This window comes from Desmodus rotundus, chromosome 2 (assembly GCF_022682495.2).
Source record: "Desmodus rotundus isolate HL8 chromosome 2, HLdesRot8A.1, whole genome shotgun sequence".
NCBI lineage: Eukaryota > Metazoa > Chordata > Mammalia > Chiroptera > Phyllostomidae > Desmodus > Desmodus rotundus.
The window spans coordinates 19,425,084-19,446,164 of NC_071388.1; the positions used below are offsets into that span (position 1 = coordinate 19,425,084).

General features: G+C 39.3%; 1 protein-coding gene across 1 annotated transcript; it reads left to right on the plus strand.

The window, feature by feature from the left end:
- The first annotated feature begins 296 nt into the window (after positions 1–296).
- SUCNR1 (succinate receptor 1) lies at positions 297–11,580 on the plus strand. Its single transcript, XM_045197003.2, has 3 exons — positions 297–398; positions 6,437–6,502; positions 7,238–11,580. The coding sequence occupies exons 2-3, from the start codon at positions 6,440–6,442 to the stop codon at positions 8,189–8,191; spliced, it is 1,017 nt and encodes a 338-aa protein (XP_045052938.2). The 5' UTR covers positions 297–398; positions 6,437–6,439; the 3' UTR covers positions 8,192–11,580.
- The last annotated feature ends 9,501 nt before the right edge of the window (positions 11,581–21,081 follow it).

The window sequence follows — 21,081 nt, forward strand, 5'->3', positions numbered from 1 at the left end:
ATTCTCAATTTTAAAAACGAAAAAGCGGAAGTAATTGTACATCCAACATAAACAGTACTAACTTTTAAATATACAAAGAAACATAAAAAAATTTTTAAAAGCTTTTCTGTTGTTTTGATAGTGAATTAAAACATTTTGACAGCAGTCTTTAAAAAATCTATTTGTGAAACGAGCAATTTGTTTTGTGTCTTGACTTCACAGGAAGTTCCCCTACATGAACTTGACTTGGAGGTTTGACTGAATAAATTATCCCTTGACTTTTGAATTGTTAATCTTGGCTGCAAGATATGCAAATCAGACCGCACTAACTATGTCCAGAGGCACAGCACTGGGTCAGAGCTGTACCAAGTTGCTGGCAAAGGATTTCTGTTAGGGGATCAGGACCTTCCGACAGAACAGTAAGTTATAATGCAATTCATGTTGCCAGGTATATAAAGTAATAACAAATCTGCTTGTCAGGGGTTTCTTTCAAAAGTGGCTTGTGTTCAATTAAGGCTTAAAGTAATGTTTAAATGAACTGTCTGAACTGTTGTTCATGTGTACATGTAGAAGAGCAAAAGAAACTAAAAGGAAGTCATAGTTCTTTTTTTCCTTTAAAGTTATTTTTAACAAATTTAATGCTTTGTGTTAATTGGCAAATACTAAACTTATTGTATTTAAAGAGGTTGACTATATTTGCTTATGTCTTGGTAACTTAGATTTCAACAAAAAAGTAATCAGATTCACTTAAATAAATACAACTATTTGAAAAAATTTTAAAGTTTCTAAATCATATGAAACAACTATCACATATAATATTTTCATGTTTAGAAAATAATGTGCTACAGGAAATTTTAAAACTTAAATTCAATTATGTTTGTAAAAATTGCATTATTCAAGAATATAATTCATTAAGGAAAAATGGAAAATTGCAGAAATCATTGCTATTATACCTTGCAAAACATTTTATAATTGGTGAGATATTTTTAAGAAATTCATAAAAACACAATTTTTTATCATAATAAAACATTTTAATATTTTGATTCTGGTATAATTTCTGCAATATACAACACATTAAGTGGTCAATATTAAATTCTTATATCTTTTTGGTGTGAATATAGTCTTTATTGAAATGGTTTATTAATGAGAAGAGCAATTTGCTAAAAAATATTAATATCACTATGTAAATTACATGTAATGAATTACATGTTTCATTAATATTTAATAATTAATATGAATTAATATTTCATAAATGTTCTTTATTGTGGTGATTGTAAGAAAAAAGCAGTGTAAAAGCTAGTAAACTGTCAAATATGTTTTTAAGTTTTAAAAATGTACATTTTAAAAAGCTGAATGTAAACAGAGAGAAACAGTATTCTCAAGTTAAATTTTACAACTGATCTGCTTATGTGAGTAAATTGAATATTGCTTGTAGTTTAATAATTCTCACAGGTGTAGGTATATTTTTGAATATATAATTAAGATTTCACTTTAATTGCCAATATCTAAAAATCAAAAACATGTTAAAAATAATTCAGGAAAATCATCCATAAGCCATTTATTACAATCTCTATTTCCTAAAAATTAAAAATCCAACCACCAGAAAGAAGAGAGAATATTAATATTTTATGAGAAAATTTCCCTTCAACTGGGAATTTTGCTTAAAGGATTAGCTTATTTCATCAATTTGTGGAATTGAGATGGCCACACTAAAAACACGCTGAACTACACACATCATCCACCTTGGAATCTATAACCCTGGAAACTGTGTCTCCTGGTGATGTTAAACTGGTTTGTAAATATTTGTAAAACCACAATATATTGATATTAAAGAGTTAGGAATAATATTTTTAAATTAAATCTATCAAAACATTTAAAAACATCATAGTTTTATAAAAATAAATTAAAATAAATATTAAACAGCAGGAGGTTATTCAGATATTACGAGGGGTTGGTTTACAGGTTTATGGACAATTTTTGATTTCTTCTCTTACCTGCATTTTCTGAGTGAGTTTACATAACAAAATGTTTTTTAAAAAAGAATGAAATAACCACTGTGAGAAGCAAGACAAGAGGGACTAGTCATTCATTTCACTCATTTTAGTCCTGGTATTGTCTATCCTTACGATCTCCCTAGTCTCCAGTCTCAAAAGCAGAATTCTCCATGGCTGCAACATGGCCCAGAACTTGCCTGAGTCCTAGCTATTTGTAATCTGCTTCCTAGGTATGGTCCTCGTAGCTGCGTTTTTCTTTCATGGCAGTCACTCCTTTCTGCTGCACATAAGCTAACCACATAAGTTAGCACAGCACATTTAAAAACTAAGTAGGAAAAAAAAATGAGAGTTATGGTTAGAAATAGAGGAAATGAAAAAGTGGAACGAGTGTTGTGTCTTAAGGAATTTTTCTATTGTCATAATATTCATTTGAATGTGCACACCAGCTTTTTGAGTATTCCCAAAATAGCAAAGTTGCTCAGAACTCAGCTTTAAAGAACTACAACATTTAAAGTTTGGGCAAACACGAATTAGACCACAAAACAGTCTAGGAACAGAGAAAGAAGGACAGCAGGAGACTGCCATGCCATAGAAGGGAAGGAGGACAGTGCCCCCGGAAGTCGGGGCAGTGAAGGCAGCTGGGAATAGTTAGAAACAATAGTGAAAGTTACCATTGGTCTAAAAAAAAAATAAAGCTTATTCTTTTCTAAAGAACTTTTTTAAAAGTGTAAAATTTTTATTGTATATATAAGAATTTTTAATTTTTAATATTATCAAATATATGCTGGTATGGGGAAAGTAGAGAGTCTAGATAAATCAAAAGAGGAAAGCACACAATAAAAATTATCTGTGAACTTATTACTAAGGATAACACTATTAATACTTTGGCACATGTCATACTTTCCTATGTTTATTAATTTCAGATGTGAATTCCGATGTCTTTAATTATCCTTAATTTTTAAAAATTATCCTAGAAAATATATTTTTTTCTTTCTACAAATATGTGTCAAAAACACACCTACCACTAATACAATTACCATTTTTTTAGTATTAGTCATACTATAGGCATTGTCTGTTTTTATAGTGAAACAGAGCAATTGGCTTACTTCGGTGGACTTACTACTTATCTGCTCATAGAGAAAATATTCATAAAAGTATTTTCTAAACAGTCAAGTGTTTATATTTATCTCTCCATTCAGCAAACAGGTACAGACCATCTACTAGCTGGAAGTCACTGTGCCAGGTATAGAAGATCAACTATGAATAAGATAAAGTTGAGAGAAATTCTGAGAAGCTCAGTGTAAAATGGGAACATAAAATGTGGAGACCTAATTTAAAATGGAGGGTCAGAGAGTTGTTCTTGGGAAACCCACACTTAAGCTGATATCTGAAAGAAGTGCAGATAGAAGACACAATATGTGATGAAGCAAGAACTGCAGGGCAGAATGTCAGTGAAAAGAGATTCAACGAACTGGATGTGAGGGAAGTTCTCTGTGCATTCAAAAAACAGGAAGGAAGACGAGCAAGGAGAGTAATGCCAGGTGAGGCTGAAATCAAGTGTAGGAGCCAGATCATGCTGGCTGCGAAGTGCCCACTAAAAATTTGGGAGTTTATTCCTAACATAGTGGAAAGCCAGCTAACATTTTCAGTGAGGATAGAAATATGATCAGCATTTCAATGGTAGCTTTAAAGATGGTTTAGCTGTCATGTTGAAGGGTGACAGAGATGTGTGGAAACCATGGGAGGATATGGGGTAGTCCTGGGATAGTCCAAGAGAGAGATGATTGGTGGTGGCGTGGACTAGAAGGGTGATGGAGGAGGAGTGGAGCAACAGAAATGGCTTTGAGAAATATCCAGACATTATAGTCAATGAGACATCTACAGTTTACCTCCAATTACAAATAATTGGAGGTAAGCTATAGATGACTTCAAGGATGCTCTATATTTCTGAGGTAAAATGACCTGGGTATATACCATATTTTGCTGTGTATAATGCACACTTTTTGGTCCAAATTTTTGAGGGAAAAATAAGGATGAGTAATATACATGGATATAATGATTACATACCATGGGCGTAATAATGGGTGTAATAATCCTGACTATAATGCATACAAAACACAGGTACACATTATATACAGCAAACTATGGTAGTGAGGCTGTTGATGGAGTTAGGTGGAGGCCAAGCAGAATCAGAAGGGAAAGTGGAGAGTTTAGTACAAGACTTTTGGAGGTCCAGGTGAGAGATCTATTGGTGGCAGTAAGTATAAACAATAAAGTATAAGACAGGTCCAGGCTGGGATATAAATTGGAGAGTTGTTAATGTATGGATGATCATTAAAGCTAGAAAGCAGATGAGATCCTTCATGAAGAGTCTAGATAAAGAAGTTCAGTACTGAGCCTTGTGAAATTCCACATTTAACAATTAGGCCAAGAAAGCTTAGGCCACAAAAGAGCCTGCAAAGAACAACAAGGCAAAAAGAAGGAAAACTAAGAAGTTGTCATTTCATAGAAGGTGAAGGAAGTGAGTGTTTCCAGAAGCCATGGTATAAAAAAACAGCAGATAAGTCTAGAAAGAAGACTGGTGAAAAATGACCATTGGATTGAGCAAAGTAGAGGCTATTTTTGTCGAGTGGGGGCTTACAAGACAAATTGGAATAAAGAGAATGAGGTGTCGAGACATCAAAACTGTTCGTGAAGACAACTCTCTTTGTAAATCAAGCTACAACAAACATTTGAAACCGGGGGGAGTTGTTTATGTCTACTCCTTATTTTTAAGACAAGACAAAGTCTTTATATTTTGAGAGAAAAGATGTAGCTGAGCTGGAGAAGAAGACTGAAGAGACAGGAAAGAGGGCCTTTGGATAACATAGCCATGTTGAAAATTTGGGAATGCACTGGATCTGGAGTAAGCCCAGATGAATAGACATTCTATGTTGTCACAGAAAGGAAGGAGTGGGGTACAGGCACAGAGGCAGGAACCAGAGAGTGGACATGCCAAGAACGGGCTCTGACCCCAGGAGCTCAAAGACAAAAGCATCTGCTAACACTGAGTAGGTAGAGGAGGTTTGAAAAGTTGGAAAAGATATGAACTTGAGAAATGTAATAAATTGCCGGAGATGTGAGAGAGCATAGAACCCGATAAGCTCAAAGATGGGGTAAAGCCAATCTGCTCGGTTTCTCAGCAGCATCCATGTGTCTGCTGCCTGAAGAAGTTCCTGTCCAGCCTCGTCTAGAGTTGAACTTAGTGTCAGGTTGCCATGGACAGACTTGAGGAGAGGCTCAGAGGAATTTAGGACGTTTTAAAGAGTTATTTAAAAAAAACAACATCAAAGCCCTGGCTGGTGTAGCTCAGTGGACTGAGCGTGGGCTGCGAACCAAAGGGTTACTGGTTCGATTCCCAATCATAGCACATGCCTGGGTTGTGGGCCAGGTCCCCTGTGGGGGACAGGTGAGAGGCAACCACACATTGATGTTTCTCTCCCTCTCTTTTTCCGTCCTTTCCCTCTTCCCCTCTCTCTAAAACAAAAAGAACAGAAAAAGATAAAATAAATTAAAAAATATATCAAAATATTGAATTTGTCATATCTCCAATTCCATGAGTTATTTTCACAAGTAAAACACTTTCAAAAGGTAGGCAATCTTTTACGGAAATAGACCAAACATCAGTCCATTAAGTTTGACAAAAGTAGATATGTTTTCCAGATGCCTTCATGATAGGGAATTCTGCTCATTGTTTGCAAGTTTCCCAGAAAAGCAGTGCAGGTCTGTTTGATCTTATTTTGCTCTATTTACCCAAAGACTATATTGAAAGAATCATTTGATGACAATAATCAACACTCAGAGTTCTATTTGACACAGAGATTTTTGGAAACATTTACATTCAGTCTTGCTTTTTTCCTAACTAGACATAAGTAGGATTCACTATTTAACAATGGCAATCTAGTACATTTTTGATAAATTCAACTTTTTTAAGTACTGCACCCAACCACAAACAGTCTGGCCTTATTACAAGAGAAAACATGGCAGGTGAGCAAGATGTCTGAGGTTTGAATGAATCAGAGTGCTTATTTTCATGACCCTGATTCAGAAGATGCTACAACGGAGGTCTTTCACTAGATGTGTGACCTGAGGAAGATACCTAGTTTTCCAAGCCTAGGTGACTTCATGTGTAAAATAGAAATAATAACAGTCCCCACCTCATCACTAAATGAAATAGTCCTTGGAAGGTGGTGAGCACAGTGCCTGATACACTACAAGCTTCCAGTAAAGAGTTGCTGCTGTTATTATTACTAAGATTTTCAGCTTTATATTTTAAATTGTAAAAAAGAAATCATATTTCAAAATTGGATTTGCATTTCACAAATTTGATCAAATAAGCATGATACTTTAACAACATAGAAACAAGGTAAAAGCTACTAAATGATCAAGACTGAAGTTATAACAATCCTTGTTTCTTCTTCTAGATAATGGCTCAATCCAATGTAACTCAGCAGAATTTGTCAAACTACCACACCATCCTGGGGAACATGGTAGGTCCTGGAGACTTTCCTCTTGACTTCACTGCATTTTCCATGGGCTTGTTTGCAGCTTTTCAAATCCTCTATGTGTATTTCCACCTCATGTCTGAAATACTCTTTATCATTGTACAGGGTGGGGCAAAAGTAGGTTTAAAGTTGTGAGTACATGAAACCCAGAGTTCTTTCTTATTATTTATTAATTATTTTCCATATGAACAACTGTAAACCTACTTTTGCCCCAGCCTGTATGGCATACACCTACTTTTTTATTTCCTGATTCTTCTTAAGACATGATAAATTGTTTGAGATTAGAAAGTTTGTTTACATAGGGTCACCAGTTTGATTCCCAGTCAGGGCATATGCCTGGGTTGTGGGCCAGGTCCCCAGTAGGGGTCTCGTGAGAGGCAACCACACATTGATGTTTTTCTCCCTCTCTTTTTCTGTCCTTTCCCTCTTCCCCTCTCTCTAAAAATAAGTAAATAAAATCTTTAAAAAAATTAAAAAGAAATTTTGTTTAGCTCAATGCTTCTATCCCCACTGCCTAGCACAGAGTTCAAAGGTATTAATAAATTTTTTTGAAATATTAGTGATATGTATGTATGTACACATATGTGCTCCTTACTAATGTAAACCACTCTCCCTGTAGTTGACCTTTCAGTGTTATTTTTAAATTATTACTATGTTAAATACAGTTATGTCTTCAGTCATAGACTAGTATTTCATCCGCATACTTTCTTTCTTCTTCAGGCAAAGAATGCATCTTGCGAAAACTGGCTGGCAGCAGAGGCTGCCCTGGAAAAGTACTACCTTTCCATTTTTTATGGTATTGAGTTCCTTGTGGGAGTCCTTGGGAATAGCACTGTTGTTTTTGGCTACCTATTCTGTCTGAAGAACTGGAATAGCAGTAACATCTACCTTTTTAACCTCTCTGTCTCTGACTTGGCTTTCTTATGCACACTCCCCATGCTGATGAAAAGTTATGCCCAGGGAAAATGGACATATGGAGACGTGCTGTGCATCAGCAACCGATACGTACTTCATGCCAACCTCTACACCAGCATTCTTTTCCTCACTTTCATCAGCATCGATCGCTACCTACTCATAAAGCACCCCTTCCGAGAACACCTTCTGCAGAAAAAAGAATTTGCTGTTTTAATCTCTTTGGCCATTTGGGTTTTAGTGACCTTAGAGCTTGTGCCCATGCTTCTTATTATAAATACTGTTTCCGATGACAGTAGCACCAGATGCAATGATTATGCAAGTTCTGGGAACCCCAAATACAGCTTCATTTACAGCATGTGTCTAACCTTCTTGGGATTCCTCTTTCCTCTTTTTGTGATGTGCTTCTTTTATTTCAAGATCGCTATCTTCCTAAAGAAGAGGATCAGGCAGCAGGTCACTACTATGACCTTGGAAAAGCCTCTCAACTTAGTCATATTGGCAGTTGTGATCTTCTCTGTGCTTTTCACTCCCTACCACGTCCTGCGGAATGTGAGGATTGCTTCCCGCATGTTGGACTGGATGCAGCCCAGGTGCACTCAAGCCATCATCAGCTCCTTATACATTGTGACTCGGCCTTTGGCCTTTCTGAACAGCGTCATCAACCCTGTCTTCTACTTCCTTATGGGAGATCACTTCCGGGAGATGCTGGTGAATAGACTGAGGCACCACTTCAAATCCCTTACATGCTTTAGAAAATGAACTAATGGACTGATGTTGTCATTCAGAAGAAAACGAAGGCCTGTGGAACAGAATGCATTACACAAGCAGCTGTAGGCCAGTGAGAGTTTGATTAACTCATAGTCGTAAATCGGAGAGGGTCGCAGATCTGCCCCTGATTTAAAGACATGGTGTACCCAGAGCACATAAAACGAAGAGGATGAGAAAAATTTGTCTGTTCACGTACAAATTGAAAGAAGTTGCACTGGCACGAATGTTTGGGCATGTAAATCGAAAACCCTAGGTGTAATAATACCTCAATCAGTGTAAGAAGAATAGAAGATGGATAAAGCAGCAAGTTGTCTGCATTTAGTCATTGATCAGATTGTAAAAAGAAATTGTTTGGACAACATTCTTTATGTTATTCTTATTCATACTATCATAACTTTATGTCATAATTGCATAGCAGATTATACATACATTATTAAATATTGTTTTTAGAAGTTGTGTTTTTAAGAAAATTTAAAGTAAACATAACAATAATGAGCAGAAAGCAATATAACAAGTTCAAGGGTGTCTTTATATTCCTTTATAGTGATTATGAATTGGGTCAACTTTTAATTTCTCGGTCCTTTTTGGTTGTATAGTTTATAGTGTAAGTAATCGTATTAAATAGAGGTTTTAACAAAGGGAAAAGTTTGAACTTGACTGTAAGGGACTTCAGATGTAAATAGAGATACCAAGAAAAGTTGCGAAAGCCTCAGAGTTACAGAACACAAAGTGCCTATCAGGAAACTCAAAGCAAGACAGACAACGCAAAAGTGAGTCGGCTATGTGATGATTGTGCCATCTGGTATTTAATTATCATGCTTTGATCATCGCTGCACGCAACTATATTAAAGTTTATTAGCCTTGCTGCTCTCGATTAAATAGTAAGCTTTAAAGTATATTAATATAAAACCAGCAAACAAAAGGAAATGAAATGTTAACAGCAGAATTTGCTAGGTAGCATTCCCTTTTGGAGAGAAAATCACTGTTTATTCCCCACTCCCCTATTAATTTGTAAACACTGGGATAATTTACAAGGACAACCTTATCTTCGAGTCACTCACATCTGGAGGGGGCCTTGTTTCCACAGGACATTGCAGAAGGCCCCTGGAGGAAGCAGGCTAAACGAAACACATGGCGTGGAACTGCAGAATACAAGGAATATTAACGTGCATATCCATATAGAGCATGTCAGGAGTGTTAGACACCATTTCATGCCACAAAACAAATTTCGGGGGAATATTGCTACATTAGCTTTTTAAATAATAATTCATTTATCATATGCAACAAAATGTATCTATGGCCATGAGTCAATGTTCCCTTTCTTGATGTCAGTCGTTACAGGGGGTGAGTAACACAAAGGATAAAATAAACGTTATGAGTGCAGAGGCATAAAACTCCATTGTCCTTCTTGTTCTAAGATACTGTAACACTATTATATTCTATTACATCCAAAAACCCAAAACATTCCCATTAATGCTTTGACACTGCAACCAACTGAAAAATTATGAAAACAATGCCCACAAAGGATGTATTTTCTAATCTAGAATCAGACTTTTAAGATTTTTTATGCCTTGCCTTTGTTATTAATACTTTAAAATTTCAATGTGAAGATTGTGAAGAATCTTCTGAATGTCCTCATCAGAAAAGGCCATTAAAAAAGGCTTTAGGAAAGAAGTATTTGCTTATTTCTGTAAACTTAACACATAATTTCATTGTAATTTGTAATTTATGCATGAGTTTTAAGTTGTAAAGATGAAATTAAATTTGCCCCACCCCCACCCCAAGCAGTGGCAGGATTAGACTCTCATAGTACAGTGAACTATTTCATAAAACCATTAATTCTTACATATATCTTGTAACCAAAATGTTAAGTAATTTCATAGCAATTTCTTCATTTTTTTCCTTGCTCAAATCTATCATGTGGTAACTTAATCCTTAACAGACTAAACAGACCTGCACTAAAATTGAAAGAGCTATTCCCTTTGCTTTTTGTACTAGGTGATTGTAAGAATCACAAACAAAAAATAATGGGAATCCTTTTTGGGTTTCTTGTTTTCAGAAGAAATAAAGTTGGGTGCTTGTATCTTGTGTTTTAATTGGCTCCTTAGTGTCTTCAGAATCATGTCTAAACTATTCAGTCCAGCGTTTTGCCATCTGGACCCTCTTACTCTTCGTACATTATCTCTTACCATTGTTGTCACGAAATACATCCTCCAGCCGAAGATCGCTACTTTTTTCGTTATATTCAGAACTGTCTTCAGAGTGTGCACCTGGATGCTCACCCCCATCCTATCATACACACATATTAAAAAATTAAGTACTTTTAAAGGTCTACCACAGCTATCTCTCCTTCTTAAACCATTCTTTTATATCTTCTCCTCCCCAAATCTGGAAGTAAATCTGTCTACCTCCAAGACTTCAAAGTTCTTTTAAGCACTATTTTTATAAAACACATTATTTTTACCTTATATTATAGTTATCAAGACAACTTTAATGTCTAAAATGTCTTAAATGGTTGTTTATTATGAATGAATGTCCTACAGAACAAATTTGAATTCAATATGCCTTGAGAATGTGCATTATCAGACTATTTTCTGTCATCACCACTTTTATAAGTGATGCTATTTTATCTAAAGTGTCTATGCACAAATATGTGTCAGCTGCCACTGCCCTGTCCCTTATGTTTTCCTCTATACCTTTGTACAGTTTCAATGGATGTTTATACTCTGTGCATGCTACTTCCAAATCTAGGTCATTTCAAAGTTGGCCTTCACTGATCACCTTTTCCCTTAAGGGTCGTAATTTCCTTTTCTCTTATGGGTCATAATTTCCTGTATCTTCATGTCTAATAAATTTGGATCCTGTTCTGGAGATTATAAATAATATGTTGTAGAGACTCTGTATTTTGTTATGTTCCATTGAAGAATACTAATATTGTGTTTCATGGCTGAACTCAAACTCCAAATTCTGCAATCTCAATTCAGTTCTTTTACCTTTAACTGTGCTGCTTAGAATCTATCCAGACATCCACAGCTCAGACGTCAGTTAAAGGCATGAGCAGAGTTTGTACACAAGAAATGCGGTTTCCTTTCTGGAACTCTCTTTTCTCCAGCTGCTGAGTTCACCCTGAAGTTGTCCTTTGCTTTCTCATGCTAAATAGACTGCAAGTTCCTTTCTGGATCTTAGCAACCCTGCTAAGATGGTAACTTTGAGCCAGCATAGTTAATTCTCACTCCTTTCTACCGCCACACTCCCAGCAAGTGTCATCAGAATTCAGTCAGTCACTTAGGAATGAGAACTATTGACTGTAAGTATGGAATATGCGGGGATGTAAGACAAGTACAATTACATTAAAATAAATTTATCTTTTCTTAGACCTACCTACCACCATGTGAAAGAGATTTTTCATTATGTCCTTATAACAATGTAGAAAAGACCTTTGGTTTCTCAGTTGTCAGATCTCTGACTAGATTTATACATTCAAATTAGTAGGGAAACTACAAGTTGGTCTTGATTTTAAGCCCACTTTCTAATCCAGGCTTACCAGTATTGAGTCAAGTGCTTTGATCTCAATTTATTATGGATTCCAATGGGAATACTCTATATATGAGCATTTTAGAGGGAAAGAAATAAGACTGGCCAAGTTTCAGGCACCAAATCTCCTCCTAAATGGTCACCACAAATGACAGTGATGGAAAACACTTAGGTAGCCCTTACAATGTGCCAGGCACAGTTACTCTAGCACATTATATAATTTAACTCATTCTACTCTCACCAAACCCTGTGAAGGTTACAGATGAAGAAATCCAGGCCTAGGAAGTTTAATCACTTCTCCAAGGTCATACATCTAGTAAATGGTTTAAGTTACCTAATTCAAGAAGCATTGTTTCATTAGAATCTTTATACGACATCAGGCACAAGCAACCTAGCTTCGTGGGCAATGTTCTCCTCACACACGCACACTGCCCCGAACCCTCATATATTACAAGATGAAAATAAAGAAGAAAAATTCTCTCACACTCCACCTTGGAACATTAGGCAATTTTGAGTGGTATAATATTCATTGCTGATGGTGGTGGTTCCCGTTAGAAATCCTGATGCCAGATCTAAGTGGAAGTACCCATCAGAAGCAAAGTGGTAGTCAGACCTGTGTTCAGCAATCCCAGCAGGATGCCCTGAAAGGAAACCTGTGACAGGAGAAGGAAGCATGAGCATATTTATGAGCATAAATGAGACAAAACCCAATGGCCTTATATAAACACACACCTGGGCTGGATTTCAGACATGCTGAATAGGTGGTAGATAAGCAAGAAAAAACATTGCTATTTTGTGATTCTATCTGCACTCTCAGATCAGTGGGCCTGCAGAAAATCTTGACATACATATAAAAACTTGATATATAGAGAGATAAATATATGCAGATTTAATACATTCAACTTGCACAATATCAATCATGCAAGTATTTGGGTTTTTTTATGTCACACTTTCTCATTAAGCTTTGTCTATAACAACTTAAGAACATGGACATTTGATGTCCACTCAAACTCATTTTAAAGGACTCCTTGCTGCTGTTACTCAAGTAATGATAGAAGGAACTCAGCTTCAGGAAAAGAGAAACTCAGACAACACTGGGAAGAGGAATAGATAAGGATGCCCAGTGGTTAGAAATGAATTGAAGGGATATTCAGTTCCAGGTAAGAACAAACTTTCTCTGCTATGACTTTCTGCTAATTCAATGGGCTGCTGTGAGAAGTAGTGTGTTCCCCACATTGGTTATGCCATGTGTTGTTGGAGGTGCTATAAAGAGTGTGCAGGTCTCACATGGGCCTGGATGAACTCTGGGTTCCCTCCTACTTGCAGGTTCTATTACTGTAGGTATTGCTCCAAGCATAACAGTGTCCTATAAAAACAATCTCAAACTTCAGGCAGCTAAGGTTAGTCATATGAAGAAAACAAAAAACACCTTCTCATCTATGCTGAAAGCACCCTTTCTTATATTCAAATTGGCACTAATAGCATGTTCAGAGTTCCTTTACACCATTTAAAATTATACGGATGGGATATCAGCTGACACTTAGAGGGCTTGCTATTTGCAAGGTCTAATGGTTCTAGTAGCTCCCTATGAGTTATCATTGGATTCTCCTCACAAATCCATGTGACAGGGATCATTATCTTCATATTACAGATGAGGACATATGTGCACGTCAGGCTAAGTAGCCTGCCAAGGGTTACAGAGTTAATTAATGAAAAAGAAAGAATTTGAACCTAAATAGTCTGACTCTAGAATCCACCCTTCTACTCTCCAATGGAGATGATAATGATAATAGTAGAATTGATAGTAGCTACCAAGAGTCAAACAAGTTCTCCTGTTGATCTAAATCCTATACTGTGCTCATAAAACTCGTTATCTCCTTTAATCTTATCCACAGCCTTAGCAGATACAACTGAGGAGATTAACTCACAACACAGTGGTGTACCTTATGTCCACAAATGGTAACTGGATGAGGATTTCAGCTCGGGTGGGTATGCATAAGATCCCTGTCCTTCATGCTCTTTATATAATTTTGTACAGCTGTGGTCTACCCACCTCCTCACCTCGTCAGCATTTGTTTTGGTGTGGTCCAACTCTATTTTGCTCTCTCTCTCTCTTCTAGGAAAACCTGTCTCAGATGTTCATTCCTGCTGGTATAACGAACTGGCAGTTCCCCAAAGCAAATCAGCACATACGGGCTGGAGAAGTGACTCAGCCTCATGGGCTCACTCACCACACTGATCAGGGTCTCCTTGAAGAAACTTTGGACCAGTGACTGTGTAGCCTGAGCTTTCAGGGAGAGTTATTAGCGTTTATTAAAACTCCAAACTCTAGCCTGAAGGAAAACAAAGGTGGTGTGAAATCTTAGGTATAATCCTATTTTTTATTTTTATTTTTTCAACACCACAAAATTTACAACTAGTTAGCATTTCAACAATTTATTACATATAAACTAGCTCTAATTGGAAAATTTATTTTCACTCTTACCTTAATAAGACTTGATGATTATGTATTAAGTTTCTTTAGTCATTTTTTCCTTTCATCTTCCTTTAGCTCTGTTTTTAATAACTGAGCTCAGTCAAGATAATTTAAAGGTCTACTATCCAGATGTTGCATTTCATGAAAAATAATAAAAGGAAACAGTTCTCATTTTTCTCTTAGTGTAATTCCAGAGGCCAAAATATTGATCACTCCTTGCAGAACCAGCAGAGTCCCACAGAGACCTCAGGGGCTGGGGCCACCATTACTGCTGCCTCGGCCATGCCGAAGACACAAGGAATGCTGCTGAGAAGGCTTTCTCTTTTACCTTTTAATATGTGTTCTTTTACAAAAAGAAATGATGCTGAGTAATAATCTGCTCTGAAAAAATCCTTTCTAATTATCTTCACCACATTAACTCTTCCTTGTGGTGACTCGTAACCTTCCGGTGACCCTGAATTTCCTGGTTTTGTTTGCTCAGACCAATTACACAGGGCGGTTCTACACATATCTTAGAATCTCAGGAAGTAACACCGTCCCAACTGACAGCGCCCCCCAAGATGACGAATAAGACTGATAAGGACTATAAAAGATGTGAACAAATGAACATTTGTACCATCTGTGCCCATGGGTGAGGCGATGCCACAGGCAGCGCTGTGCGGAATGGAATACAGATGAAATCCAAATTAGATGACGTTTTAACAACAGATTTTCCTTCCTGGAAAAGCTCTTACTCCAATATTAAAATTAATTTGCATCTTTTAAGACAAACAGACTGCACAGGCACCTGTGCATTATGCTAGATGAAGATAAGAAATTGCCTCAGGATTTCTAATTTATCTTACCTAACACATACATACACTTTTGTAAAAATTAAGATTTGCTGTATGTATTTCTTAGATTAGATATCATATATCTTAATTTCTACATCATTCTGTAAGTCCAAACTAAATCAATGTTTACATCCACTAAAAACTCTAGCTCTAGACACCACACCAAGAGAGGAGCTAACAGTGAAGTACAGACATGAGGCTCCAATTCAAGACAGAAGTGACAATATCAAAGGAAAACAGAGGGTCAGGATGATACCCAGAGATCTGATCAGATCACTGGGAGGAGTAGGCAGGGGCTGTAGGAGGAGATAGCCCGAGGCAATAGTAAACAGTCTAGGACAGATGGGTAGAAGCTGAATGCCTCCGCAGGGCATGGGATTATGGACCAGAAGACTTAAAATAAAAGGAGGGCAGAGACAGACTCTGGCTCTCTTCCTCGAGGATGCCTGGGTGCTCGTGCTGCAGCTGTCTGAGGACAGTATTTAGGGCGGTAGAGGAAACTCCTAGGATCACACTGGCCTGGCAGAGGGTGGCAGGGTTGTTCTTCTCGGGGTGTTTTGGAAGGGATGGCCTCAGGCAGAAAGAAGCCTGCCATTCTTCCAAAATTGTGTAGCTTTTGTATCCTATGTTATTTTAGTTTGTAAACCAACCTTATAGAAATCAGGTAATTAAAAGTAACAGGGGAATTACAGGGGAACTCAGGAGTTAATTATTCTAGCCTTTATTGATAGACTTAAGTGACTAAAGCATGTGAAACTCTGTCATTCCAAAATTGTGTAGCTTTCGAATAAAGACTCCTTCCCTTTATCACTGAAACTTTGCCTCCAGAATTTTGCCTGGAGGGTGGCAGTGGGCAGCAGGATCCCATTTGCTGTTTGGAAACAAGGAGACTCTAGAAAGGATCCAAAACAAAGGGCAAGAACTTGATTATGAGTGGGGGAGCACTGACACCTCTGTAAGCACCCCAGCTATTCGATGGCTTTTATTTAAAATCCTGGTTCGGGCAGAAATCCCTACTTAGTCAGGGGCAAGTGAGTCAATCTCTCTTAGCCTCGTACTGTCCATATTAAACAGAGATAATGACACATCTGTGCAGGTCGTTGTAAAAATTAAGGGAGTAAATGAAGTTCAGGTGCCAGGCACATCATGGAAACTCACTAATGGTTGTTTTCTCTTGCCAAGATCAGAGCAGAAGAAACAAAAGAAGTCCAAATTGGGATAGTAACTTACACGTCAGCAATTTAGTGTGGGATATTTTATAGTCTGTAGATTGTTCACAACCTTGTTTGCTCAACTCAAACAACTGAGCTGCTCAGAGTGGCCTGTGCTGTCTGGGAGAAGAAATCCCGTAGTGAGGCCTGGTGAATGCCGGCAGCTGTGAAGGGAGTGATTATTTAAGCAGTGTGGCCATTCTGTACATTGTTTTTACTAGCAGATGGACTGCTCACAGCTCCGTGAGGCAATGCTGTTATGTCAAAAGTGAGGTTCTAAGAGAAACCGCATTTTCAAAGTGTTGCAAGGGGTAGCATAGGAAGAGCTCTGAGACTGCGCTGTTGTTGCTGGCCAGCAGCTAGTGTCCTGGTTGCCAGGCGATGCCTTTTAGCTCTAAGGTAGCAGCTAGGAAGGAGCAGCCAGAGGGAAATAAAGGCAGGGCCTTACCATTGCAATCTAACAAGGAACTTAATACAAGAGGCTAAAAGCAAAGGGAGGCCTGTCTCACCATTGACCCAGCGCTCCTGGGCCTGGTTTGATAAGACTGCCAGGCATTCGCAACAACAAGCAAAATTATGATAGTGTTGGGGGGCGGGGGGGGGGGGGGCTTGAAAGTCTGTGCGTATCGTCTCCACTAGCTAGGAAGAGGAAAACCTTGAGTCTCTATTCCAAGTCCTGAAAGAGGGAAGTGCCCAAAGAAAAGCCCATAAAACAACTGGTTAACTGCCTGCCTCCTGTCACGTATGCAAAATGAACAAACAGAGTCTAGAGCAAGATAAGGATTCGGGCTAAGAGGTCCTCACATATAACTATGTTTGGGTAGTCACGTCTCCCTCGGGGACAGCTGGCACCGCCTTACACATCAATCAATATGTAACTTCCTCACCCGCCTTCTGCCAACTATATAAGTACTCAGAACAAAGGACTCACTATCTTGGACTCTTGGCTCTTGGCCTTTTCTTGCCTCATGCGTGGGGGGAGGGGCCTGTCCAGGGGGACCCTGACCACCCAGCCTCTGGCCAGAACCTCTGGCCACTCAGATGTTGGTCACCCAGTCTCTGGCCATCCTTGCTTTTGCCACCCTTGCTTTTGCTCTCTCATTAGAACTTAGCACTAATAAACTTTGCCTGCATGGTAATAGGCTTGCTGATCTTTAATTCTTGACTGTGTCAGCAAGAAGAAGCAAGTTTCTGGGAGTTTCTCCCAGAACATAATGGTACCCTGTGACTGGGATAGTAACTTAGACCTCACCCTTTGTCTCCGGGCAGTTTGGAATGCAGTGAAAGCCGTCTCTCATCTCTGGTGTAAAGAAGATGCTGTACTGTGGGGGTGGGGCATTCAAATGTACTAGGCTTATGTTTGGAAGTAAAAATAATGAAATCTGGAATGAGTCCTGTACCTGGGCTCTGAAGACAAAAGAGGCCCTTTGTCCCTCTGACCTGAGTTCTCAGGCATCCCTAGATGAGTGGGGGCCTCTCAGGGGTTTCTGGGGTCAGTCCCTAAGATGTTCAGAGGCCTCATTGAGAACTCCCATCACCCACTGCATGGACTCCTTAGCCTTTTCTGCCATTAAACCTGGCCAGAAGAAAAGTCAGTTTAGATCATTAGCCCGTCATAAGCTTGCAGCATTTCTCTCCCCCAGGTGGCCTCTTACAGCATCTCTTTTCTCTCACGCTTCAGTTTGTATCCAAATACCCCTTGCAGGATCTGCAAGGAAAGGCAATGTTACATTTGCAGGTGAGTGTGTAGCTCTCTGCCTCTCAAGAAATTGCTACACTCCTCGGCACCCCTCAGGCACAGGTCGAGCATTTAAAAGCCAGGAGGGCACTTGCCCCAACAAAGACACCCGTAAGAGGACAAGCAGGCATGTGGACAGGACAGAGCCCTAGGTTTCCCACCAGCCACAAGCAGAAGTCCGCACAACGAGAGGCACTCTGTAAAAGCAATCACACTCCCATCCCTGCGACGCCTTCTCGACTTAGGTTTAGTTTTCAAGAGGAGAAAGCAAGATTTCAGCCTTTAGTGGAAATCCTGGATTTTCCAGGTTTTTTCTCCTAATTATGCCTTTCCCTCACTTCGTTCATAAGTTTTTCCCTTTTCATTTCCTAAATACTCCTTAGGTCAAATGTTTTGCAACCTAATTAGGCTTAAGTTTTAAAAGCTTATGATACTTATTTTGGAATGTTGAGTATGTAAGTTGCAGAAGGATTATGTGTGTTGCAGAAGCTTCGAGTAAGTCGTAGATGGTCTGTGCAAGTTGAAGAAGGATTTGTAGGGGGAAGAAAGGAAGAAGAAGGAATTCAGGAAGTGAAGGAAAGGAAGGAGAGAGAAGGAGTTAAGAAGGTGAAGGATTACAAAGGAGAAGGGTGAGAAGGAATAAAGGAAAGGGATACATGCCACGTTCACTCCTGGCGTGGGAAGGAAGGACACTGGAATGGGGAACTCAAGAAAGTGTCATGGATTCCAGAACTTGGGATGTTCCAGAATACAGGATAATAGGCCTGGCTGGGGGAAGGGACACATGAGCAGGGCCATTGAGAGGTATATTGCAGGCAAGCTTCATATCTGATATGCAAAAACAGCAATTTTGTACATCAATAACAGCAGACTAGTCTTCCAGCCAGAACGGAGCCAGAAGGTATGCATAACTTTGACCCCTGATGTAACTGGGAAGCAGTTCTCCCTGGTTACAGCGCCCGTGTGAGAGCTTGGAGATGGTTCACTCCAGCTGTCCATGCCTGGCCGGACTTACTCTGGCAGCTCGGAAAGGCTGAAAACTGCTGGAGCGCTGGCAGGTGTAGCCAGCAGTGGGAGGAGTTGGAAATGGGGTTATGGAGGAGGTTCCACTCTGGGATTTAAAATTAAACGCAGGCCACCACAAGGGACAAGAGACAATGCAGGACTAGGGGTGGGGACAAAGCGAGATCTTGTGGGAAAAGGAAGGGGTGAAAGCACTCTTGCTCATGGGCCATGAGAAGGTGCCACATGGGTTTGGATTAAGAACTGGAGACTGTGGTGACACAGCTGGTGGGGCTGGGAACCGTGGGAAACCTGTGCAGTCAAGCACGGATGACTTAGAGGAGCGGGAGAAGTGAGCTGTGGACTTCTGTTCTTTTCCTTCTGGAGGACGGTGCCTCTGATTGGCGTGTTCTAAGACAGGCCTGCCAGGGAAAAGAGGGGAGGAAGGACTGCATGTGTTTGTGGGTGTTTTAAGGGACTTCAGGGTCCTAACGTAGACATTCTGTCATTACTCTAAACCTGTGTAACTTTTGAATAGATGGTTCCTTTCCTGTTTACCAAACTCTGGCATTAAGAGCCACAGTTCCAAAGGGTGATGGGCAAAGAACCTAGGACACAGGGACCCTGGGCGGGGGGTGTTTCTTGGCCTCACCACAGGCCCATTCTCTAACAAAAGGAAATGGAAGTAAAAAAGAAGTAAGAAGAAAAAGTAAGCATATAAGTGTCTGAAACATTATAAATTCTAGACCAAGGAGGACCAAGTCCTGGGAGTAATTACGTAATTCAAAGGAAGCAAGCTAATCAGGTTTAAGTTTTAGGGAACTTATTATGCTTATTTTAGAATGTTGTGACTCAAAAAAGGAAAATGGGCATATAAGTCTTTGAAACACTGTAAATTACTCAAACTCACTGCCGCTTGCAGAAACAGCAGGGTGCCTGTCTTTCCAAAAAAGTGACACTTCAAAACTCAAGATGATTTTCAGTTGCTGCTTGAGGCCTGAGCCTGATATCCCAGCTCTTTTTTTCTTCCCTCCTGGTTCCTGAGCAGAGCAGAGAAGGGGAGGCTACTCTGAAGGCAGTCTAGCCTCACCCCAGGTAAAACGGATGACCTACCTTGGATCAGAGATCGCCCTCTCCCACTGCTACACTGTAGATAAAGAATTTAATAACCGCACACATCAACCAGGGGAAATTACAATCCCAGATCAGGACCCTAAGTAAATCTGTTGAACTAGGACAAATGAAGGACAAGAGGGGAAGAATAAAATCTTACCTTTTTTTTCAGGGACAATCAATTAAGGCTTTACAAAAGTAAAGCCTTACTTTTCTAAAAGCACTTCTAGAAATACATTCTGTTTTAAAAAGGAGTGGCTTGGTTTTGATTTCATCAGACAGCCCATTAGACAGACAGGAAAAATCAGAAAGGAAAAACAAGTCTTTTAAACATTCCAAATTCTCCTTCTGGAGGCCCAGGAGCTTCAGTCTCGGGAATAAGCCATGCCAACCTTGATGTCTCCCCTGCTTCTTCCCTAGCCTCCATCAAGGTTATTAAGGTCACTAGATAATGAAACAGCTCACTTTGGAGCACACTAAAGGAATGCAGCAATCACCAAGAATAAACTTTTCTTTTTCTCTTTCTCTAGCCTCAGAAAAGGAAAAAAGGCAGGACACCCTATCCCCCCAGCTTACTCCCTCTCCCCATTGGTTTTTACAGAGCTAGGCTTGCCTGTCCTCTTCACACACCTTCTGTGTTGTAATCCAATAGACCCCCAGACCGGAGCAACCCAGGGCCACATAGGTGGCAAATATTTTGCCACATTAGGGACCACTCTTGTCGCGTTGAACAATATCACAATGGCCTCCAATCCTTGCATGAAATATACCAAATGACTAGTGCCATCGCCTCTCTCCCACTCCTCGTACAGGCGTGGCCGAGGAGCTGAGCCTAAAAAAGCCTTGAGATCCGCAGAAAGGGTCCGGTTTAATCGAAGCTAAGGGGATATGAGTAGTCTGTGGAGGATTTAACTCAGTCTTTCGCTGGCCAGCACATCCAAGTTCTGTGTTAACAGAGACATCTGGTAGCTCTG

Coding starts and splice junctions, on each gene's coding strand:
- SUCNR1 (XM_045197003.2), top strand. CDS start 6,440: ATGGCTCAATCCAATGTAACTCAGCAGAATTTGTCAAACTACCACACC. Junction 6,503..7,237: donor ACACCATCCTGGGGAACATG/GTAGGTCCTGGA, acceptor TTTCTTCTTCAG/GCAAAGAATGCATCTTGCGA.